The 26,005-nt window shown below is 40.0% G+C and overlaps 2 protein-coding genes across 2 annotated transcripts; one reads left to right on the top strand and one right to left on the bottom strand.

Moving 5' to 3' along the window:
- Positions 1-700: 700 nt before the first annotated feature.
- Positions 701-13,931, bottom strand: rbm25b (RNA binding motif protein 25b). Its single transcript, XM_013271983.3, is given in 18 exon segments — positions 701-1,651; positions 3,147-3,194; positions 3,289-3,387; positions 3,599-3,894; positions 4,926-5,337; positions 5,556-5,706; positions 6,673-6,746; positions 7,541-7,630; positions 7,935-8,052; positions 8,365-8,642; positions 11,452-11,535; positions 11,641-11,826; positions 12,272-12,432; positions 12,590-12,632; positions 12,634-12,648; positions 12,748-12,965; positions 13,172-13,272; positions 13,784-13,931. Coding segments are annotated over 17 exon segments (2,445 nt in total). The 5' UTR covers positions 13,251-13,272; positions 13,784-13,931; the 3' UTR covers positions 701-1,558.
- Positions 13,932-16,245: 2,314 nt separating this feature from the next.
- Positions 16,246-20,881, top strand: hsp90ab1 (heat shock protein 90, alpha (cytosolic), class B member 1). Its single transcript, XM_013271984.1, has 11 exons — positions 16,246-16,395; positions 16,517-16,723; positions 16,840-16,999; positions 17,338-17,471; positions 17,553-17,858; positions 17,967-18,132; positions 18,246-18,436; positions 18,947-19,094; positions 19,207-19,475; positions 19,924-20,257; positions 20,339-20,881. Exons 1-11 carry the CDS (start codon positions 16,246-16,248, stop codon positions 20,455-20,457), a joined length of 2,184 nt encoding a protein of 727 aa, XP_013127438.1. The 3' UTR covers positions 20,458-20,881.
- Positions 20,882-26,005: the final 5,124 nt, after the last annotated feature.

Genomic DNA, 26,005 nt, shown 5'->3' with positions numbered 1-26,005 from the left:
AAAAGCAGCAATTATTAATATTGGATGAATTCAAGGTAAATCTCGTCGGTTACTCTCGCCTTTTTTGTTCTTTTTGTTTTTTTCAAATGGAGAGATTGTAATGAAGCCAACTGGAGATAGGTTTGACTGTATATCAACGTATGAATGCCAAGAACCCTAAACATTGGTTTAATATTCAGAAAACTTAGAACTCAGACTGTTTATCTGGAGGGAATTTTTTCTAAATTAGGGGACTTGTTACAAACTCATTGCTTTTTTAAGTTTCTTGCGTTTTAGTTTGAAACTTTAAGGCCCTATTTATTTTTCATTCTGCCAATTTAAGAGTTAGTTGAATTCTGATACAGGCAGCACAGTGGTTAGCACTGTTGCTTCACAGCAAAAAGGTCCTGAGTTCAACTCCATCAGGCTGGGATCTTTCTGTATAGAGTTTGCATGTTGTCCTCGTGTTTGCGTGAGTTCTCTGGCTTCCTCCCACAGTCTAAAGACATGCAATTAGTGGGGATAAGTTAATTGGAAACTCTAAATTGCCCATAAGTGTGAATGGTTGTCTGTGTTAGCCCAGCTGTTGAAAATCTGGTTATTTGTCTGCTCACAAAGAAACAGGGAACAGAAAAAAACCTTTAACCCTAAATCCAGCTCCATATTTTAGGACATGAACTGAAATTAATGGTTGTGATTTAATGCAAAACCAAAAAAGTCGAATGATTATAAAAATTATTTATTCAAATGTTCACCAATACAAAAACAAATGGAGAGCATCTTCACAATTTCAATTGTTTTCGTTCTTAGCTCATTTTCCTATAGTGGTTATGACGTGTGCTTTTACAGCGTTGAGGATGTCACATGGCCTATGGGTCTTGTCAGTAGACACATTTCAAATGACAACTAGATGTTTTAGAGATGGTCTGAAAACAACATGCCAGTTTGTCAGGAATGTGACAAATGTCAGGAGAGGGGGAAGAATTTGTGTATTAATTACAGAAATAAAATTCAGTTACGTCCAAAAACCCTTAATAAATACCCCTGTAATTATTTTAAAAACATCATAGCTGTAGTCATTCATACGCTTTAGTTTGTGTCTACTTAACCAACCCATATTCAACTGTAAGCCCAATTTCACAACTCAAGAATAGTTTGAGAAATGGTGAACTGTTTGTAGCAAACCTGCAAACTGTTCTCACTCAGTGTGTGTTGGCATGTATAAAAAAAAAAAAGAGTATGGGACTAAAGGGTCTCATCTCCAACACAGTGACCCTGGGTGGCCAGAGCTGTAGCTTCTTCATAACCAAATAATGACAAACTGTATATACACAAAAGCACACAGACACAATCAGCACCTGCAGAGTGGAGGTGGATGCAGCCTGAGTATGTTTAAACAGAAGAAGAAAAAAACAAAGGAGACCCAACAACTGGTGCAAATGTGAGAATGAGCAGAATCTGCAGTTACAGTCTGTACTGGTATGGTCAGTCACGTCTTCTGGGGTGACATAAATTCGCTACAGTATTATACACAATGAAGGTAAAGGAGAAGAGGAATTCATCTTCATTCGGCCGACGATTATTTCACCAGTCCGATCTTCTTTGCTTCAGTTTCATAAATGAGCAACCGCCACATCTTCACTATAAAGACCTCAGCTTCTTCATCAAGAACCTGACCCGGAACAAAAAGAAAGTTAGATAATCGAAAGATAAACTTTAGAGGACTAACCTAAACTCATGACATGTATGTGGAAAAGGTGAACATGTTAAAATACTGACTATGAACTGCTAATTAAAATACATCTCATTTGACATGGCTCTACTTGTGCCATCGAATGAGAGACAAAAGATTTCAAGGCCAGTTCCTTTAAAAAAATCTTGAACTCATAGTCAAAATTAACAATTTCAGTTGCCTTAAAGGGTTACATTTTTATCTGGCACCTTGATGGGTAAGCGATGCGCTTGAAATCTCACCTCAAAAATCTCCCCCCACCCATCTTAAATCAGATGGAACTAACATACTCTTCAGTTCATTAGGTACACCTTGCTAGTACCTGTTGCACTCTTTTGCCTCCAGAATTGCCTTAATTCCTGATGTCCCTGATTTACTAAGGCTCTAGAACCATTGCTCTGAGATTTTTGCTAATATGACATGAATCTTGCACTTTTTCACATCCCAAAAGGTGCTTTCTTAGTTTGATATCAGGTGACTGGAGGCCCATTTGTGTACAGTGAACTCACTCTTATGTTCAAAAAGCCAGTTTAAAATGATACGAGCTTTGTGACACATCCTCCTGGAATCAGAAGCTGAGTACACTGTACATAGATCGTCAGAAGAAATGCACAGGTAGGCTGCGTAGTTTAGGTGATGCTCAGTTGGTACTAAGGGATCTAAAATGTGTTTACAAAATATCCCCCTACACTATAACGTGACCACCATCAAGCTAAACTGTTGATATAAGGTAGGATTCTGACCCTACTATATGACTGCTGCAGCAGAACTCAAGATTCAGTAGACCACTCAATACTTTTCAATCGTCTGTTGTCTGATTTTAATGAGACTGTGTGTGATCCTAGCCTCGGTTTCCTGTTCTTAGCTGACAGGAGTGGTCTTCTGCTGCTTTGGACACAGTGTAGTCATAGATACTCTTCTGCATACTTTATTTGTAACAAGTGGGTAACTTGAGTTACTGTTGCCTTCATATCAGCTCGAGCCGTCTGGCCATTTTCCTCTGACAACGCTTTTACACCCAGAGAACCGTCACTCACTGAATATTTTCTCTTTTTCAAACATTAGAGGTGGTTATGTGGACAAATCCCAGCAGATCAGCAGTTTCTGAAATATTTAGACCATGCTTGTGGCGCCAACAACTATGCTTTGTCCAAAGCCATTTAAATCACCTTCCTTCCCCGTTTTGATGCTCAGTTTAAATTTCAGCAGGCTGTCTTGATCAGGTCTACATACCTAAATGCACTGAGGTGCTGCAATGTGATTGGTTAACTAGATATTGACATTAAGCAGCTGAACAGGTGTACCTAATGAAGTGTATTTTGGTATAATTTGATTGAGAAGGTTAGTAAGAAGGTAAAAAAAACCTGCATCCTGACAAGAATTAGAAACAGAGAAACCACATAAACAAGCATCTATCAACTGTGTCTTTGCTCACCATGGCAACATCATCCAAGATAGTCTGCGGTGTACTGTGGGCCATCACCTGAAAGTACACAGAAGAAAATATCAGAAAGATTACATTTTAATTGTTCCACTTTCCCTCTGAGACAGATGTCAACTAGTGACATGACTATTACCTTGGAGCAGACAAAGTCCACTAACGTTGCCTCTTCCTCTCCAATGTACTCAATGATCTTTTTATTGATCCAGGGACGAACACGCCGTTCCATTAACGTCTGTGGAAGAAGGGATGACAAACAGTATTCTATATTATTTTTAGCAATAAGCAGAGATTAAGGTTGTGAATTGACCCTCCTTGATCATTTAAATCCTGCGAGTAAAATATTCTTAGCACAGGTTTTCTTTTCTAACTTGCCTGATTACAAATGGATTAAAAATAAGACAGACACTCAGTGAGATACCACAAATTGTCCCTCTTCTCCTCACCGTGTCAACCATGGACCAGTCCAGTGGGTACGAGAAGAGCTCGGGCTTTGCGGTGGGAATCTTTTCGATCAGGCTCTTGATGTGTTTGCGTTTCTCCTCAGCGTTGGCTCCCTTTATGCTGGAAAGTCCAGCACCGTCCACCCCGAGGCTCTTGTCGTCATCATAATCCAGGGGCACCAGCTTCCTCTTGCGTGGCTGCTCGTCAGCCTCCTCGTCATCAAACTTGTCGAACACGCTGTCCACCGGAAGCTTCTTTCTCTTTCCGGCGATGGGTTGACTGGGGCTTCCCGTGGCACCTGACAAGGACAGAGTTTAACTACTGTTCTGTCTGTAGTTAAGGAGCAAGATTTCTGTCTCGAAACCCCAGAGTTATTTAAAAGCCTTTAACAGCATCTGAAAATGTTGAAACAACTGAAACAACTGCCTGACATTCATATACGGTAGTTCTTATCAAAGCTCATATTCGGGCACATTACCTTGCAAAAATTTAGCTGATTAAAAACACTAAAAACACTGTCATAACTTCCATTTTGTTACTGTCTGATTAAAAATTTGATTCAATAAAACATCAGATGTAAAACTGGAATTCTGCCAGATTTCATCTATTAAAGGGAAATTTAGGTTTGATAAATGATGCCTGAGCAGATGACACCGATTAAAATAAGTCCTCTCTGTTTTTCAGACGAATGTCATGATTCATATTCCTCAATCCACCAGTCAATGACAATTGAGGCTCTGCCCTTTAATTATCTGTTGCCATGGTGAATATTGGTATTTGAGCTCCATTGATGATGGCTTTCTTTAAATACCCACACACACACTCAGAGTGAACACACTCTGAGGTGACAGAAACAATGAAGTGGACGGGAGTCAGAGTTTGTTAAACATACTTTCTGGAACACGGCCTGATCCATGTAGGAATCTGTGTATCATAGATTTGTCCCTATGAGGTTATTTAGCTTCAAAATAAATTAAAATATAGAAATATCCTTTCCTTCAGTCCAATTCACACTAACCAAACAGTGTAGCAGGTGCCAAATTACCTTGACTACATTCAGACAAGATCAAAACCTCAAGAAAAGCAACACATCACCTATTATTCTTTTTTTTTTTACCCTAAAATCAGTTTTAAACAATTATTAGTCTATAGAATGCAACTTAAAAAAAAATGCAAAAAACTTATTTCCTAGTTATGAATTTTTATCAATTATTAAACATTTTGCTACTTTCTGCCCATCAACTAATTGATTAATTAATTCATATTTACATGGGTATGCTGTGTGTGTCTCTTCATCCTGTAATGAGGTAAAAGATTTTTTAGACTCACCCAGTTTCAGGCTGAGGCCAATCTTTGGCCGGTGTTCCTCTTGCGGCAGAGCCTCAGGTGGGGAGTTTTCATGGGGGATGATGATGCCACAGGGTGACTCTTCCCCGGGCGTGTTGGGAGACACATTTCCACTGGCTGATGACACAGAAGGCGCTGCTGTGATTGGTCGCATTGTGGGCTTTAGGCGTGGTTTCACATCTGGGTTGTCTTCATCGTTGTCATAATCTTCCTCCTCACCCTCTTCCACCTCGTTGTCAGACTGGGGGGGTCGTGAGCGTGAATCTGCTCTCTCCTGTTCCTGTCGGCGCTCCCGGTGATCTCGTGAACCCCTGTGGCGCTCACGTTCCTCCTCAGGTTCTGGCTCTTGGACGATGGGAGGTTGTCTCAGACGCTCCTCCTCTTCCTCCTCCATCTGGACCAATAACAGGCAGATATGCAGAAAATAATCATCCAATCACAGCATTTTACAGAAAAGAAGGTCAACAGATAATGACAGCTAGACGTACATAATGTGCAGAGCGACTCAGACGATAAAGTGACCTTCACACAGACAACAGACAGCATGCCCCACTCAGCTCAGACAGATACAGGCAAACACACACATTTATATTACATTACAGACAAGCATACCCTGCGTAGCTCTGCGTCTGGGTCTGGATGTCCCTCGTCTAACAGCCTCTGTCTGATCTCTTCCAGCTCCTCCTTCTCCCTCTTCCTGTCACGCTCATCCGCCTCCATCTCCTTCTCTCGGTCTCTGAGACGCTTCTGCAGTGCACTGCCCCTAGGGGTCATACGGAAAATAACAGCTTTCAGAACAATGGCTGCAGTACTGCATGCGCTGCCATGAGCCACATGTGGGTCGCACAGGATCTGCTGATAGTGAGGAGGCCCTATTGTGTATGCTCTGTTTTTTTATTTCTTACAACAACAACAACAACAAAAAAGAAAAATATGAAAAGAAATTGGCTTATTTAAAGTCCTACACATGATCTAACACTAATTAAATTTTGCACATGTGTCAGGTCTGCTGATAATTTACACATGTTATGGGCCACGTACATGGGTGGAGCAAAATGACTCTATAGCACCGTTCTGCAAAACAGAAGCCCCACTGCTGTGTTGTGCGTATATGTATAACATTTAATAAACATATGTAACACAGCACGATACACACACAAAAATAAATAAATAAATAAATGAATAATAAAATTAAATAAATAAAAACTCTTGAAGGTGAACTGCAAAGCATTTAAGAGCGTGCCTATGTTGCCATAGCAAATTTCAATCATTCCCCATGAAATTTTAATTTCCTGTAATTCACTCATTAACCAAACTTCTCATGTTTGATAAGGGTCTGCCTCTGAACATGTGTATGGCACTATTTAACTATAATCATAGACTAGTGGCTATGAATATGGTTAAATATTGCCATCTGGAAATCTCATGTAAAACTCTTGCAGCCACTACCATAAAATTTAGAGATTGCTCATTTCCTCCACTGTATGTGTCAATATTAGGTCACATCCATAGTGCCGCCTGGTGGCAACAGGAAATCAGCAGTGTATGGTAAACAACATTATATGTATAGGAAATTTTTTTTATAGTGGATTTATAGTGACCTATAATTAGCGGGTGTTAATCAGTGCCATCTTGTGAGCACAGGAAGTGTTCAGTAGAAAGATTATGCACAGCCAATTAGGATCCTGCATGAGTGCATTTGTTTTTGATGACCTGGGTTAACACTCACCTGTAATACTTGGGGTCATCTCTGTCATCATCATAGTCTTCAAGAAACTCTTTTAACCGTTTGCCTTCTTTAATCTAATGAAAACAAAGGACAAAAATGAACTTCTCCACAATAATTACTTCTAACAAATTCTACTGTCTGAATTTGTAAACTAAATCATATGAACACAGAACTACAACATGGACAACACAAGATATGAAGTAGAATTCTTTTTAACTGAGAAAAAGAGCAGACTTCAAACTTGTTAAATGCTTCCCACAAAGACAAAATTTCAACGTTTTACCTTAAAAATGAAAAACAGATGTGTTTAGGTAGTTTTACGGGAAAAACTGACTGCTCTGCTATAAAATATAATCAACATACCCAAGATATGACTTCCTTATCTGGCTTCAATCACACCAAGATAAAAAAATTAGGCTAAGCATTTACACAAAGGTGGTTATCTGCATTCAGATGAACAGGGTGTGTTAGTGGGTCTGTTAGTAAATACAGAATTGAAACCAATAAGCAGGTTTAGCCTTCTTGCAAATCTTAAATTAAGTTTGGCGACTACAAGGCTTAGGGTGCAGTCATACAAAGCCTCCAACTACCTCCACACATGGCAATACCATTTCCAGAAAACTGATTAGTTTGTAGGCTGTGGCTCTGTGTGTTCATCTCTTATCTCTATTCTAACCTTTACCAGAGCAGGTTAAGTCTGCAGCGCAATATACCAATGTAGTCTGGTAATAAATAAACCACTTAAACTCTGTAACCCCAGAGTTAACCCCAAAGTTACTTTGATATACAGAGCCCTAGTTAAATAAATACAGTATGAACTTAACCTGTATAATAGTACAGAACCAGTGATCATTCAGAACCCGCTTACCATTTCTCGTCGGCGTTCATCTTCTCTCTCAGCCTCCTTAGCATAATCCCGTGCCTTCTTCCTCTCCCTCAGCTCCCAGTTTTTCAGCCGCTACAACAAATATATTGTCAGGCAAGCGGCAAACATCACACAAGAACTACCCCTAGCTAAGGTAAACGAGTAATACAAGGAATGTTACTCTGCTAAAAATAGAAATGATGCTGAAGATTTATTGGTTTTTTTGGACATATAAAGAATCATTTTAATTGAATTTTACTGCTTGTATTGACTTTCTCAGACAAACATTTTGTATAGTAGGACATAGAAGCTGTGACCTCACTGCTAGTAGGAGTGCTTATATTGCTCAGGCACTTCAGCGCATGGTTTTTATCATTTTTAGCTCAGCCAGTCCCACCTCTTGATAGGCTGCTTCCTTGTCTCGAAGTTTCCTCTCCAGTTTCCTGCGTTCATATGCTTCCTCTTCATCCTCTTGGTCTCTCTTCTTTTCTCTGTCTCTGTCTCGGCTGACCTCCCTACAACAATGAAATCATAGATACATTTTCTTTTATTTGTGACCATATAGAAACACGTGGCAAATCCAAGTACTAAGTGTTGATCAAGCATGGTACATAGTCTTAAGGAGTTTCATCAAAATGAGAGGATATGAATTTTAACATTTCAATTTAAAATTCAGGCGGTTTCAATTAAATTCTGAGAAAATCAGCTTGCAGAAACTTGATTCATAATAAGTCAGAATTCAATCACCAGCAAAGTACCTGCAAACATTTGTATGTATTTAATTGTAACATGTGTCTTTATACATTATTCCGTTTTTTTTGCTTCACCTGGATCGGCTGCGGTCGGCACTCCTGTCACGGCTTCTCTCTCTCTCCCGTTCTCGCTCTCGTTCCCTTTCCCTGGTCCTGCGGTCGCGGTCCTTGTCTCGGTCTCGATCTCTGTCTCTCTCACGTTCTCGTTCCCTCTCCCGTTCCCGCTCTCGCTCCTTTTCCCTCTCGCGGTCCCGCCGCTCTCTTTCCCGCTCTCGCTCTTTTTCCCGTTCCCTCCTTTCACGTTCAAACTCCAGCCGCTCCTTCTCTCGTTTATCCTTCTCTTCCTCAAGTTTCTGCAGAGTAAAATACAAACAGGTTCAGCTTATGCCACACAAGATGCAGGGAGCCCCTGCAACCAATTCACAGCTGTGCACAGATCAAGTGGTTTCCAGGTTTTGGTTTCATAGGTGAACATGCTCTTTGCTAATCAGCGCAAAGCTTGTATAAGAAGCCAGAATCCTAAATGGAAAACCAGGAACAATCAAAAAGCTCTTCCCCCACAGAGAGACAGCTTCAACATTAATCTAAAACTATAGGACACAGTTTATTGCTTGAAGCCTGCAGCATAAACTACAGCTTAGCAAGAATAGAACTGGAAACCACTTTAATGGCCTTAAAGACCCGTGGAACGTATCCAACTCATAACAAAAAACAAACAAACAAACAAAAAAAACGCGGGAAATGACAATCCTTTTTGTCTCCTTAAGAGTCCTCCTCTCAGAACAAGGAAAACAAAAACAGAAAACAGGCATCAGTCTTTTGTTGAACTAGTTGTTTGTGACTTACAGGTGTTGAACTATGGACTCAGCCCTTCGCTGCCCTTACAAGCCTTTTAAGTTAGGCCTGGGAGGAAAGCAGGTCACACGGTATACAAGGGAAAAATGTTATGGGATTCTGTCTTGCTTAAGCATCATCATTATCATCGTCATCAAAAACAACAGCCTTTACTTCAATGAGTAACATGGCATTTGGTATTTTGCTAAAATCAAAAAAAATAAACATTATGAACATCAGTTATATTTCTGAACAGATAAATGAAATTGTAGAAACGGTCTTACCCCTGCAGAAGTCTTCAGGAGCTCTTCAGGACTGATTATTCACACACATACACACACACACCAAACTCTGGTTTTATGGGCATCACACACAAGGCTTTAACCAGAATTCCTTTGCAGTTATACTGGCATCTGATGCAAAATAAGACTTAAAAACAATGACTGAATATATTGAGCCTTAATATAATACTATGTTCATCATTTTGCATTCCTCTTAAATTGGCGCTGTTGTACTTGAGGTTAAATGGAAAATAACTTTACAAAAGATTTTCTTGTACAAGTCATATGCAGTCAGTTGGTCTTTACAATGACTAACTAATTAAAAGCCTTGGGTGTTATGCATCTCAAGAGAAAGAAACGTGTGACATGACAGAGATAACATAGATGTTAATTATTTTAAAAATCTATAATGCTCCAGTTAAGTTGTCTTTATATTATTTAATACCCTAGCTCTAATTCAAATCTATGATTTCACGTTAGGTGTTTTTTCTTTCTTTTAATACATTTTTTTTTTTTTACTTACCTCTGCACTGTCTGCCAAGGCTAAATACTAAATAAACATGTGACCATGTAAACTTTTTTTAAATTATTTTTAATTAACTTTTTTTTTTTTTTTTTTTTTAAACAGTAAGCATGTATGGGTGTATAGAAACAGTAATATTTAAGCAAACTTATAATTATAAAGAAAAATCGGGTATTATTAAAGCATTTCACAAAAATACTCTTTCAGCATTTAAGCGCTTCCTTTAATTTTCTTTCCCCATAAAAAGCCTGAATTCACTCCCTGCAAAGTCACTCACTAAAAACTGATTAACCACATTAAATAATCATAATGATATTGAAATAAGTATGATTTCTTTTTTGTTCTGGGGTTAAAAATCGATCGGCCCAAATATGGTAGGTCACAACAGGCAGCTGAAATTTCTCCTTTTGTTTAAACGCTGTTTTGGCAAGATCATGATTACAGCTGGAGGACACTTCAAGCAAACCAGAGTTATGCATCCAAAACCCAACTAGATTGCTACCTTTCCTGTTGTTTTAATAACAATTAGAATTTAAACAGTTGATTGAATAAACTCACTAACTAATCTTTCATAAAAAAATAAAAACTAATGCAGAGAGAGTAAGGTATTTATCAAATGGAAGAGACAGAAGAAAGAAATTCCACAACAAAACATACAGAGAGCACGTACCTTGTTAGTCTTCAGATCATCTTACTGCTGTGGAGAGGGCGCCCCCACCCCACACTAGAATAATAAGGCTACAGCCAAAGTCACTGCAGTAGTTACTGAGTCCTTGTGCTTCAACATGAACACCATTATGACAGACCATAATTTACAGAGGACTCGCACAGGTTCACTGACTCACCAGCTTTCGAGTGAAGCACCAAGGCTGTCATAAATTCAGGATGATCTAGGGAAACTGTCTTTGCGTGGTGGTAAGGTTGGCTAAATCAAGGCCAACTCACACACACACACACACACAACTGAGCAGCACAGTTGCCCCAATGCAAGTCCTCAAGAGGGGGACGCCCAGTATATGTATATAGTAAATGAAGGCTGATACTTACATCCTATCCTGGCAACTTTTTCCAAAGCTCTGAGATTCATCTTGCTTTTGTCACCATATGATCACTATCATAATGGTGGGGTTTAATGAATAGATTAGCTTTTAAGTAACTTTACATCGTCGCCATGCATTTTTGTGTGATGAATGAAGATATGGATCTATAATGGTCACACCTAGATAGTTTGGCAATAGTGGCAGGTGTCAAATCACGCCTGAGAAAGGTGACAAGAATAAACTAGCTGTCTGCCCACTTGTAGTGTTCAAACATTGAAAATAAAACATTTCATATAGTTTAGGGCAGAATAATATGTTTGGTGGTGTTGTTTTAGGGACCGCCAATCTATAGTGGAGTATGCATGTTACTGAGTTAGGGTTAAAAAAAAAAAAAAAACTGTGTCAACTAAATGTGCAAGCTCTAGGAGTGAACTGCTGTCCAAAACCTGAAATGTCAACTACAAGATCAAAGAAGCCACTTTACCTTGTGAGTGTCACGAAATTTACTAATCTCTCTGGAAATCAGGTCCCTCTTGTCCTCCTCCATGTCAATAGTGTTTATGTCATCCTGAGGAAAAACAACGCATTGACAGGTTGAAATAACAATGCTCACTTTCAAGCTAAGGAGTAAACAAAACAGTAGCACAAGTTAACAATTAATCAAGGTCAGTACCTCTTCTTTTTTCTCCTTTTTTCTCTTTCGTCGCTGGGACTCATCATCCTGTGAAGGTGCATTTAGTTCCGCAGCATATTCCCGCATCAGTCCATCGATGGCGCCCTTGATAATCTGATCTTTCTTCTTTGTCTCCTCATCTAACACTTCTTCCTCATCCTCTCCTGCATCTTCACTCTTTTTATCCTGTCAATAAAATGAGTCAAGTTTAGCAATTTTTCACATTCTCTAGCTGCTGCAAACAATTATTTGAATTGCTGTTGGAGTCAAATTGTTAAATATTGTCATTGTGATACTTAAATTTGTAAGTCTTAGTTCAAGCAGCATGATCAAAGACATTCCTTTGTCTCTGACCACCTCTCCAGCCAGTTTGTTGGTGGGGGAGGCTGAAGTGGTTTATTGTAGGGACATCTATGTGAGGGTTCTGTTTTCTTGTGTAGTAAGCCTCCTGCTTTTATGATCCTTTTGTGGGCAGGAGGTCACACAAACGCACCCCCAAACACAAACATACACACACACACTCACACTCACATACACACACACACACACACACACACACACACAATAAGTTTCTAAACCAGCGGGGCCTGTGGAAGCGCAGACCCAACAATTGCTATTACAAAATTCATACCCCATTTGCAGTCTTCTTCTTGGCCTTCCACTCATCCAGCTGTGCTTTTGTCTTGGCATCAACTTTCACAAGTAGGTTTTTATCTCCAATCTGGAGGTCGTGAAGCAGTCGCAAGGCTCGCAGTGTGGACTCTGGCTCCTTGTACTCACAGAAACCAAAAGCTGGAACAAATATTGACATATAAATAGACATAAGGGCATGATCAAATGTTTATGTTTATAGACTGAATTAATGGTTTGCCATGTATCTAGTTATTCTTCATCTTTTAATACCCATATACTGACTAAATAATACCCACTTTGGATTATTAGAAATTACCTTGAAGCTTGCCAGAGGCTCCTTGTACTCTCTTCCAGCTCAAAAACAATTCCACATTTCTATAGAATTACAAAGAAAAAAAATAAAGTTGTCAAATTAAGAGGGTGTCTGCCTTTGCTGGTGTATTTCTACAAGTAGAATGTGTGTTCCCCTCTTACCGCCAGCAGCTGTCTGATCAACATGTCTGAAGCCTTTTCTGATATGTTCCCTACAAACACCGTTGTGGTGGGGCCACTGTTCTCATCACTGTCTTTGGCATTCACAGCAATGGTTTCCCTCTTAGGGACTGCAGGCTTGCTGAGCACTGGTACTGAAGGAACCATTACTGCAGGTGTGGGGGCCATGATACCCATGTGAACTGGGATCATAGGGGCTCCTGAAACAGCCAAAGAAAACATGCAACAAGCAATTACACCATTTTCACTTAAGATCTATGACTGCAGATTAGTAAAACGATTCTCAAATATTTTCAGTAATGTAGCGAATCTCAACTACCTTCAGTGTTGCGAATATGCCTCTTAATAATGACATTGTGGCAAAACTGAAACAAAACAGGTGAACGCCAATCAGAAGGGTGCTTACCTGGGGGAAAGCCTGTGTACTGAGGAGGGATGCCTGGAGGAGGCAACAGCGGCCGATTTAAATGAGGGGGGAAGGACATTGTGGAAGTGAAGTGGACCGACCTGAAGAAGGAACCAAGATACCCGTTATCAGCAGCACCAGATGTGTAATTAAATCAAGTCCTCTAAACAATGTAAAATAAAACAAAGAGCCAAACTTTTAAAACGATTAGTTTAAATCAACAACACTATAAGAGAAAGCACAACGATGTTTATTGGTATCTAGTCATATGAATGTAAAGTACCCGTCGGTGACTTCTGCTGCCCAGCAGCAACAATACTTAAACTTAGCTTAGCTCAATGGGATGGCGTTCGCAGGGTGACTATTATAAAGTCCCAGGACCCACGTATTGTTATTGTGTTACAACGAGTTAATTTGCTCACTGTTTATGCGGCCAAAAAACTAGCAGCTTAGTTAGCTAAAGCTAGCACCGAGCACGCTCCAGTGTCCCCGGCATAGACTTAAGCTAAGCTAATATTAGCGCAACCTGGCGTTACTTAACAAACAACACTCAACTATTAGCGGGCAAAGTTAAAGTTCAAGATAAATCTACACATGCCCAGGTATACATACCTTTAATCAGGTGGTGTTTAAAAGAATAAAAATACTCTCAGAAGGTTAGTAATTATGAAAATTCCTCTAACGTTCCAAATGTTGGATTAGCACGTTGGCTAGTCGGGCCTTCAAAAAAAAAAAAAAAACATTTGACGCAAGCGCTTTACGCGCAACACTACATGAGCGCTGGCTTTGTACACCAAGACCTGACCACTGGACGGAGTTTACTAACGATACTAGTAGCTACTGCGGCAATAACTGTACTACTATTATTACTAGAGTCGTTAGAGTATAGTTTTATACTAGTATTGTAATATTAACATCAATAAGAAAAATCACTACTCTTATTATTATTAATATTTACATAGCATTCCTAAAGGTCGTCTAGAAGGTTAATGAAACATAAGGTTAGGGAGCGTTTGTCGATGTTGAAGGTTTGCTGGGTTAAAAATGGATTTCAACACTATAATACAACTCCTGCACTTGTATGTACTACTTTGGGGAAATTTTAAGACATCGTCAATTTAGATTTTTATTTTTATTGAATTACATTAATATGTAATTCAAAGACGTAGTCTATTATTTGTGCATAGGAGTTCCTCCATAATGTCTTTTACGAATAAAATAATAATTTTGACATCCGACAGAATAAATATCTGAAGATCAATTATTTATTTATTGCATAAGCAGCGTTTTGTTTTTGATGGGTTTTTTGTTTGTTTGTCTTGTTTTGTATTTTGTCGGTGCCTCTCGGAGACAGCGGCTGTTACGTGAAGACTGCGACTGACATCGCGTGACGTCACTTTAGGCGGGATTTTCATGGAAAGTGCTAGAAGAAACGAAGCACACCCTGCATGTTTTTGAATATTCCTCCATCAGATTAAAAAGATCTAAAGTCTTTGTTGGTCTGTCGGAAAATTAACGGTATACTCGTGAGTTTTATTGACTTTATTTGTTAGACTGATTTAAATTATGCTTTGATAGCATATCGCGGCAGCTCTGGAAACTAGTATAAAATAGATCGATTCGGACAATACTTTCGTTTTTGGTTTTAACGGCCACAAGATGGCAGCAATGATGCGCTTGTCTCAGAAATAAAACTGTAATACTGTGTTTTCCAGGAGATTAGTATAAAGTAGTATAAAGTGTTTTTGAATTCACTTTACTAATTAATCTTGAAAAAGTCCCCTTGTTTTTGTATACCTAATATAATGGCTTTAAATCTCCAGAGATTTGTTTTCTTTAGTACACATTACACTTCAATCCACTGAATTAATACCTGCTAAAATGTCTTAATAATATCATATTTATTTATTTAGTTATGGTATTTCCTCAAGTCTTCATTCAAACTCATCACATGGTGAATGTAGCCTTAAAACATTAACTGTAATTCACTTGGTGCACTTCTCCTTACTAGATGGCGCACCGCGGATGGATACGACTGCACAGTGAAGCACGTGTATAAAGATACCGGTCTATTAAAAGGAGGTCCCTTTCCATTTCTCTGCGTCAGACAGCGTAAGGGATAGCGATTTGGTTGCATTTTATTCAAGAAAAGTCAACGAAATTAACAAGGTATGTAGACGAGCGGTTTCTTGTTGGTTACTACGTGCTTTAGCCTTTGATATTTGACCTTTTATTAAACAGTCATTATACAGTACAGCTCGTATTCTCACGAGTTACGGTTGTAACCTTAAGTAACTTTGGTCAGGTACAGCTAACATATCACAGTAGTATTCAGAATTTTGGTTTTTAATTACTGTGGAGTAAGAAATGTTTGCACTTGTCACGTAGACGTCGAGCGGTGTAAATGCTGCACTCTGCCGCACTGCCCCAGCCGTGTGTAGTACCAAGGCAGGTGTGGCGAACATGACAGCGCTGTATCGGTTCATAAATTGTACGACTGGTCCACATTAACAGAATTAATCCTTTTAAATCTTTATAAGAGTAACGTGAACTGGCTTGAGTCGATTTCGCTTAGTCCCCGTGTTCACGTAGCTGTCGCGTGTCTATAAAACGCACGAGTTAGTCTCTCAAGTTGCCAATGCTTTCAGATTTATGCTCGTCTTAAGTGAGTGGTGTTTTTAGCTCTTATTTATTCGAATTGGTGGCAGAGCCGTTTTATATGACAGTCACGTTTGCTGTCGTTAATACACGGCTTTAAGTTGCTCTTCTGGGTGAACCTATTTTGCCGCATTGCATAAGCTTTTTTTCGTTATTTTCATCGGTAGCTTTTCCTTAGCACGTGTTTGCGGGGTCCATTGTCTGTCGCTCGACGCCATGTTGGTTAACGGCCACTTCCGCAACATGACGGCAGTTATCCATATTATGTAACCGACTTCTGACAGGATCAAACGGTGATACAGTTTGCGAAACTGAAAGTAGTTGAATATATGTAGTTTAACCGGATCCCATAATTAGCCTTATCCTGTTTTTATCGAAATCCACCCATTTTATTAAAGCATACACAAACTGTTTTAATGCAGATGCCTGAAGAAATGCACCAAGAAGAGGAGGCTGAGACCTTTGCCTTCCAGGCTGAGATCGCTCAGCTGATGTCGCTGATCATCAACACCTTTTATTCCAACAAAGAGATCTTTCTCAGGGAGTTGATTTCCAACGCTTCTGATGTAAGTTAGCAGGAGCAGAGCTTTTCATTCAGCACTGATGCATTTATTTTTAGCCATTTTTTTGTGTTTCTAAATGCTTAAAAGAATGTTAGTTTTAATCCTGTTGTTTAAACATTTGCAGGCTCTGGACAAAATCCGCTATGAAAGCCTGACTGATCCCTCCAAGCTCGACAGTGGCAAGGATCTGAAAATTGACATCATTCCCAATAAGGCTGAACGCACCCTGACCTTGGTCGATACTGGAATCGGTATGACCAAAGCCGACCTCATTAACAACCTGGGTACCATTGCAAAGTCTGGTACCAAGGCCTTCATGGAGGCCCTGCAGGTATGAAGGGAATGCATCTCAGTATGGAACCGTAGGGACGCTTTATAAGAGGAAAGCATTTTCCATGTTCACAATTAAGCTGAAATCTAACATTAGAACTCACTGTGTTCCTCTAGGCTGGTGCTGACATCTCCATGATTGGTCAGTTTGGTGTGGGTTTTTACTCTGCCTACCTTGTTGCTGAGAAAGTGGTTGTCATCACAAAGCACAATGATGATGAGCAGTATGCCTGGGAGTCCTCTGCTGGAGGTTCTTTCACAGTCAAGGTTGACAACAGTAAGTGTATTGATGTTACAATATCAGAACTAAACCCGTTTTTAAATATTGTGGGTACATCTAAGGATGTCCCTGATTTCTCATGAATTGGAAGCAGTTCTTACTATTAATGGTCTTGATGTTGTTAATTGTGTATTGGTTTTCATGTGTCTGAGGTTACGATGTAGCTTTAAAGTATTAAGAGAGTTGTTTTCAATCTTGGCGTTAAAGTTGGCATCGTCTAGCAAAGTGCGCTCCTTTAGAGGCTTAAATATGGATTTGAAGTATCTAAAAATTGAATCTTGACTCCATGGACACTTTAGTACAAAATGTCCTAAAAGCATCACAACTGTTCACAGGTGAGCCCATTGGCCGTGGAACAAAGATCATCCTGTACCTGAAGGAGGATCAGACAGAGTACGTCGAGGAGAAGAGGGTCAAGGAGATCGTGAAGAAGCACTCTCAGTTCATTGGCTACCCAATCACCCTCTTTGTAAGTGACTCTTATAGAGGACGTTGTTAGTATACCATTAAAGAACGGCAAAGTAAAAATCAAAGTAATGTGAATCTGCAGGTGGAGAAGGAGCGCGACAAGGAGGTCAGTGACGACGAGGCAGAGGAGGAAAAGGCAGAAAAGGAGGAGAAAGAGGAAGGTGAGGACAAGCCAAAGATCGAGGATGTTGGCTCAGATGATGAGGAGGACTCCAAAGACAAGGACAAGAAGAAGAAAAAGAAGATCAAGGAGAAGTACATCGACCAGGAGGAGCTGAACAAGACCAAGCCCATCTGGACCAGGAATCCTGACGACATCACAAACGAAGAGTACGGCGAGTTCTACAAGAGTCTGACCAACGACTGGGAGGATCACCTGGCTGTTAAGGTAAGCAGGTTAACCTGAACAGCTCTTCCAGGTTTTAATTGGCCTACTGGGTTTTTAACGTAGTCATAAACTACAAATAAAGCTAAACGGAGTCATTTTCCTCTACAGCACTTCTCAGTGGAAGGCCAGCTGGAGTTCCGTGCCTTGCTCTTTATCCCCCGCCGCGCACCTTTTGACCTCTTTGAGAACAAGAAAAAGAAGAATAACATCAAGCTCTACGTCAGGAGAGTCTTCATCATGGACAACTGTGAAGAGCTCATCCCCGAGTATCTGAGTAAGATGACTTGCTTTTTACCTTTAGTCTGAAAGTACTTTAATTTACAGCTTAGCACACAGTAAGGAATTGCTTAAAGGCAAAGGCTTAGTGTAGCATTTATGTTATTCCAGACTTTATCCGTGGTGTTGTGGACTCCGAGGACCTGCCCCTGAACATCTCCAGAGAAATGCTGCAGCAGAGCAAGATCCTGAAGGTCATTCGTAAAAACATTGTCAAGAAATGTCTTGAGCTTTTTGCTGAACTGGGTGAGGATAAAGAAAACTACAAGAAGTTCTACGAAGCCTTCTCAAAGAACCTCAAGGTATTTATAATATTCTGGCTACTTTTCTTTTTTTTGTGTCTTTAGGAAAGTTGGCTCTTAAAATTCTCTTCATTTCATGTCAGTGCATCTTCTTGGACCTCAAAGGTTTACCTCTTTATTCTTTAATCTGGTTTGTAAAGCCCTCTTCAAAGTAGTGTAGACTTTTTTGTGTGTGTGTGTGTGTGTAATAACCAGATCTTTAAAACCCAGAAGAATAGCTGTTTTGGCATTTATGTAATCCCATGCAGTCAAATCTGCATTAGGAATAGAAACTTCCCACATTTAGGCTGTAGACTGAAAACATGTTAATTAAAAGCCTAAAGTGACAAACTATGTAGCAGAATTCATGCAGTGTGCAATGTCAGTGTGATTAGAATAGTGACATTGCTGGCAGTCCATCCCACCTGACCATACACAGGTGGGATTGACTTTTTATTTGAATCCATTAACCCTACTGGTGTATGAGATTGTTTTTGGATAAGATGATAAATCTTATTTGTTCACTTGTAGCTGGGTGTGCACGAGGACTCGCAAAACCGCAAGAAGCTGTCTGAGCTGCTGCGTTACCACAGCTCCCAGTCCGGTGACGAGACCACCTCCCTCTCGGAGTACGTGACCCGCATGAAGGAAAACCAGAAATCCATCTATTACATTACTGGTGAGTAAAATAAACCTTAAGTAGCTTCTGAAATGGTAGAAGAGAACTGCATTTACACAAGTATTAAAAATGAAGTTTTATTCAAACTTTATCGCTTTTTTGTCATTTGTAGGTGAGAGCAAGGATCAGGTGGCCAACTCTGCCTTTGTTGAACGTGTCCGCAAGCGTGGTTTTGAGGTCTTGTACATGACGGAGCCCATTGATGAGTACTGTGTCCAGCAGTTGAAGGAGTTTGATGGCAAGACCCTGGTCTCTGTCACCAAAGAGGGTCTGGAGCTGCCAGAGGATGAGGAGGAGAAGAAAAAGATGGAGGATGACAAGGCTAAATTTGAGAACCTCTGCAAGCTCATGAAGGAGATTCTTGACAAGAAAGTGGAGAAGGTCAGTGATCCTAGTGAGAGCCCAATTAAGATTAACCCAAACTTCCCTTCGTGCTCTAGCGTTTAGGGTCTCAAAGTTCACAACTGTGGCTGATAGGATTTTGTTTGGTAACAGGTTGTCTAATTGGTTCCAACTAGTACTGTGGTGAGTTCCTGCAGTCTTGGTGTGATGCGAATGATTTGCATTCTTTGCCAGATGTGGTGCTGTACATGTTTGAAATCTGAACCATAAAGTGAATGCAGTCAAACTCGTGCTTGTTGCAGTAATGTGCATCTAGTACTCAAGTTTTCGCAAGGATTTGGGGATGTAAACTAACTAGACTAGATTTAAAGTTGTAATGTGCTGGTATTATTTCTAACATGCTTGACTAACTTGACTTTGTCTCCTTAAATTATCAGATGTTGTCACCTGAGCCTCTTTAAATCTTAATGTCTTCTGTCTCCTTCAGGTGACTGTGTCAAACAGACTGGTGTCATCCCCCTGCTGCATTGTGACAAGTACTTACGGCTGGACCGCCAACATGGAGAGGATCATGAAGGCCCAGGCACTCAGGGACAACTCCACCATGGGCTACATGATGGCCAAGAAGCACCTGGAGATCAACCCTGACCATCCCATCATGGAGACTCTCAGGCAGAAGGCTGAGGCTGACAAGAACGACAAGGCTGTGAAGGACCTCGTCATCCTGCTGTTTGAAACCGCACTGCTGTCCTCAGGCTTCTCCCTGGACGACCCACAGACTCACTCCAACCGCATCTACAGAATGATCAAACTTGGTCTTGGTAAGAAAACTCCAGATCCTCTTGACTTTCTAGAAGTGGGTATCGATCTAGGTGAGCAACGCTATGCTTTTGTGCACTCAGGTATCGACGATGACGACATTCCCGCAGAGGAGACCACCACTACAGCTGTCCCAGATGAGATGCCTCCCCTAGAAGGCGAAGCTGAGGACGATGCTTCACGCATGGAAGAAGTGGATTAAACAAGATCGCACCCCAGATTTCAACACATAATCCTCCCTTTCCAATTGTTCATCCTTAAACTGTAAAAAAAATAGCTATTAATGTTGTGAGGTGGACCGATATTGGTGCTCTTGAGTGTGGAACAGCACACTGAAGAGCTCTTTAAGAGGCTGTCTTGATTTTTCCTGTAGAAGTTCATGGTGACGCCACATTTGTTTTAATGAGAACCCTGTTGCACTGAGTTTTAAATGTCAGAGCGGTAAATGTGTGAACACAAGTACATTCCACAGTCGCATCTGGAAGGTTTGGGGGGGGGGGGTGCTGTTCACGTGCAACTCTGCACACTGCATGGAGAGAGGACTGTATGATTCCTTTGCCTGAGTTCAGGCTCGTCTGTAATTCCAAGTCTTGTTTTGCAAAAAAAATTAAAGATGTGAGACCTTATTTGTCTTGTAGTATTTTTATACCTTAATTAGGGAATTTAAAATAGTGTCTGCACACATACTTGGACCTGACACACATCTTCAAAATCTTACTGGGGCAGTTGCTCAATGTATCCACTAGGTGGGGACATGCTGCAGTGTGAGAGCCATTTCCAAACATCAGCATACAAGTGGTTTAGACAGAAGAATGAGTTTTGTAAGTGTTACTATTGTAAAGAGTCTCCCCCCCCCCCCCCTCCCGCCGCCTTGCTTGCTTAAAGTGGCTTCAAAATGCCAACTTCATTACGTTTTAATGTATGATCAGATCAGTTTAATGTAAATCTACTTTGTCTTTATTCTCACTAAAATCCATAATTTCTCTTACTTTAAGACCTCTCATACAGCTGCATAAATTACAGTGCAGGTGTGCGTGAGAAGGGAGTAAAAAGAAAACCGAAGTAATCCTGTTAATCTGACAAAGAACTGCACTGAGAAATGCAGATAGTTGCATTAAAGGACACAGCCATGTGCTGGAGGCACGTGTTTCTTCAAAGCGTGAGGCGGTATCAGCTGAACATTTGGGGGAAATGTAGAGCGTGTAGCTTTCCTGGAAGTCGTGTGTTTGTACAAGCTTGAGTAGGTGGCAGCAGTTTTTTCTGCTCTTGTCAGTAAAACAGTGACGTGTGGGTGTCTGTCCCCTCACACACTAACTCACTCACACTCGCTCCAGTCAAAGTGATAGTGAGGAAACTTAAGCTCTGTCATTCAGAAACCGACTCCGCTGCTTCTTTGCCACCTCTTATCTCTGTGACTTGACCACCTTCTTAAAACTTGTGCTGTGTGCGCAAGTACTGACAATGTTATGTAAATAAATGTAAAAATACGGCACAAAGTAACAGTGGGACTACAGGCATCAGTCAGGCACGGTTAGTAAAGGTCATGTTAAACTTGCCATGACAGTAAGGGAAAGCTGAGTGTGCAAAGTATATTACAATAAATATGTGGACACTGAACATGAAACTTAAGTTGCTACTACAGCAGTGATCACCTTTAATCAGGGGTGTAGCCATATAGTGAAGCTTGGGGTGACCGTGTCCCTCAGTGCCATTCTGTACCCTGTGTTGTCTTATCAGTAACACCATAATAAACCAGTCCATTTCTGTAAAAGTAAATAAATGAGTTGGTCTTTTAATCAACACAACTACGTTTCTCAACCACTTAACAGCATTGTGTGGATTTGGAGCCTATCCCAGCTGTATCAAAGAGCCAACAGATAACCATTTACAGCATTTACTTTTACAGCCACACCTATAGCAGAAGTAGACTCACAAAGCATATTTTTGAACATGCAGTGCAAATTAAAGAAATGATTTGTTAACAGTAGTTAATGATACAGTACCTTATAATACAGTAGTATGTTTTTAAAATCTCAATATCTTTAAGGATTGGATAAGACCATCCCTATGACGCAGCTAGGGAACTGTGTCTTTGCAAACCCTACTCACCTTGCAGCAGCAGTGCAAGTCTTTTTCTCTCCATGTGGTATGGTGTAGATAAAGACATGCCTGAGGTTGGTTTGGAAGGTACACCACTCGTTGCTATACCTTGTCATGTTTTCCTGGCTGATGTTTGTAGCTTTGGTTATTTGGCAGCTTAAAAACCACAATTCTAAAAACTCAGTCTCATTTTAAGCTGGGGCATATGAGCCGGTTCCCTAAATATTAGGAATATAACAAAGGATCCTATTCATAATTTCTAGATACTCTTTCTGCTCTCCCAGAAGCACGTGTATTTAAATATGTTGTGGAAATTCATCAAAGGATAAGGGTTAGATAAGGTAAATCAGATAACACTATAAATGTTACTTTTTATGTGTTTATATAGCTGATCTTAAAGGTTTGATGAAATGTGTGGAATATTTTAACTTGAAACTTGCCTGGACCAGTGAAACTGTACTTTCTGCCAGTGTACAGAAGTTTAACTACACATTTAATCCCTCAGATATTTTACATAAAAAAAATTAAGTGCTATTTTAACAGGAAGAAATCTCTCAGCACGGCTTAAATTTTAAGAAGCAAATGAGTAAAATTACAGAAATCTATAACTTAATTACTCTGGTGTAGCATGAAGGGCCAAGGAGAAGAGGAAAAGCTGTAAAACTTATGAAAGTACAATTAACAGTCCAAAATATATGTTCTCTTTCTTTTTCCCTTTTTCTGCATAGCCATCCAGTGGGCCCCACTGGAGTCTTTGCCGGGCTGATTCTGGCCCCGGGTCCTTATGTTTGACACCCCTGGTCTAGACAGCCCTGACCATCTTATCTTGTTTATCCGGCAAGGACATCGATATCCCCACATCCTCAACTCCCTGCCTTCTGAGCGTACTCCCTTTTCAAACTATGAAAGTACAACCATACATGAAATTTAAGCATGTGAGCAAATGTAAATTAATATTCCTTCACTCCTTCACTGGTGAGCATAATCAAAACCTTTATTGCTGTGGCATGGATGCACACCAGGGGTCTGAACTGGCTTCCCAAAGGGTTCAATGCGGCCTATGGCATGGTTATGTAGATTGCAGAGGAGGAGGAGGAGGACCCATTTCTGGACTTTCCACTGCATTTTGCACCAGTAAGCACGGTGACAAGAGTCTTTCAGAATGGATCACAGCATGAGAGGGGCTGAACTATTAATTTCATCTGAGCCAGAAGTCTGAATCATCACACCTCTACAGCAAACAATAAACATGACCACTGTGGATCAGTAAGCTGACTAATTGTGAAAACGCTGAGGCATATTATTCAAATTGGACTCTTTTTTTTTAACATTTTCTTTCCCAGCTTATCATTAAAATACTAGTTTTTCCGATTGCACTTGTACTTTGCGCTAAAAAGAGAACGTTTTCAGGCACTCAGGTGTTCCAAAAAAAAGTTTACTGGTTTGGGTTTGGCCCCCATAATGCAGAATATTATCATGAATGAACTTTAAGATAAGATAAGATAAGATAAGATAAGATAAGATAAGATAACCTTTATTAGTCCCACATGTGGGAAATTTGTTTGGTGCCAACAAGAAAAGTATTGTGAAACAGACTTGCCTACATGCATGCACTTTATAGTATTCTTGCTATTATTACTGATTATTGGCCTGTCTATGCAGGTGTACCTAATAAAGTGGATATTTACTTATATGTGTCAATTCCTTTACTCAGTCTCAGTCCTCTGTGTGATGAACTGTTGGTAGTCCACATGCTTTTAGCTGTACAACATGAAGTTTAATTCTTGCCTGTGCTGAAGAATTAACTTATTTTTACATGCACAAAAAAACATTTTGAACTCAAACACTAAAAAATGATGGTTGTCCTCTATTTAGAGGAAAGGCAGATTTAATTAGAAGGAAAAAGGGGGAAACAGGGATAGATGCATGACTGTTTTTCCCAATAAACTGAATCTAGACTGACAAATAGGTAACCTCAAAGGGATGTTCTAATATACGGTGACATCTGTTTACGACAGCACTAATGGAAATTTCCTTGTGAGGTTAATCAAGAGTCAGAATAGGTTTCCCTTGTAAAGTTGAAAGGTGCTTCTGATCTGACTTGTCTTTTTTCTTTTTTTTTAACAAAAGACATCCTGTGGAAACATAACTCCCTTTGTGTAAGTCTGTTCTCAGCCCACAAATGCTGAGCGCAATAATGGAGGGGTTCCTGCTGTTTGGCAGCAGCGTCACAGTTGTGAATGCATCTTGCGACATTTGCAGACTGCAGTCTGTCTTGCTGTGGTGCACGATGCCAGCGCAGAAATGCCAAGAAACTGGTTTAAAATGCGTCAGACTACACGGCTTTAGTTCTTGCAGAGGAGTGCTCCTGATCATTTTGGAGTACCCTGAGAAGAAATCAAAATGCTCCTCTCTCTGTGTGGCTCTGCCTATGTCATGATGACCTAAACGAGAGAGTTTTGGTGTGTTTGTGGCCCACTGATAACAGACCACCACAGACGTGTAGTTTTAGTATGAGTAAACAATACCTATCATATACACCGCAAATGTAGCTTGACATTACAGCGCTTACTGCGACCACATCACCTTGGTGTCATGTGTTAAACGTGGCGTATTTTCGTTTCCTTGACATTTGAAATACTAAATGTCAGAAAAATCATAACTTCTACTCATGATCCGAAACATTTTTATTACACCCATAAGGCAGGGTGTTATAATTGTCATATTGACAGCAGTTAGTAAATACTATACAGGAACAGGATAAACACCCACACTAAGTAGGAAGGAAGCAAGATGAGCAGATAACAGTTTATCATGAAGAATAAAACACAAACATCGGTTTAAATGTTAACCTTTATGACTAGCTGTAAGAGGGTGGCAAATCACACGCGAGCTGTTTGTGTTGCTTTACAGCCCAGGGAAAACTTCTGAGAGACAGTTTAAAGTAAAACCTGGTTTAAATTGTTACTGAGTTTTTAGGGGGAACGCTGTGGCGCCAGAGAAATGCAAATCAAGTGAGGTGCACATGTGCACACAGTTTTCAGTGGTATAAAATGAATAAAAAAGCCAGTTGGCTGCTGTTAATAAGACATTCAATGTCTTACATTTTACACCTGTGTACACTGTTTAAATGAGGGTTAATTATTAATTGTAATATCAGCCTTCTCATCTGTTTATGATTGCTTCAAATGACAATATTGTCACTGTTTTTCTTTTTTTAATCTAACAGTTTAAAAATTTAATTTGAAATAGTATACTAGAAAACATAGCAGAGTTATTACCACCCCACGTCAACCTCAGCCTGCCAGGCCACGTGAAGCTGTTGTGACCACATGGAGAAAAGTCAGTCCCTCTTTTCTTTATATTTTGCTAGTAAAATGGGAAATATATGCAGTGATTTACTGAAAGATGTGCAAGCATTTGTGGAAATTCAGGCCTTTATTACCCAAACTTTCTTATAATTTCTTTACATAGTCGTCAGAATTGGTTCAGGCTTCTTGATGGACACTCTAACATCTTTGGATATTTGCGTCCTTTTGTTCTGTCTGTGTGAAGAGAATCCCACACTGTTTTAATGCTTTAATTACATGGAAGTTTGTGCTATGTCTATGGGGAGGCCAATCCATGACTGATGCTGTTCCATTGTGTGT

This window comes from Oreochromis niloticus, linkage group LG15, assembly GCF_001858045.2.
Source record: "Oreochromis niloticus isolate F11D_XX linkage group LG15, O_niloticus_UMD_NMBU, whole genome shotgun sequence".
Taxonomy (NCBI): domain Eukaryota; kingdom Metazoa; phylum Chordata; class Actinopteri; order Cichliformes; family Cichlidae; genus Oreochromis; species Oreochromis niloticus.
The sequence above is the reverse complement of the archived record's forward strand: the minus strand, read 5'-3'. Positions and strand labels throughout refer to the sequence as shown.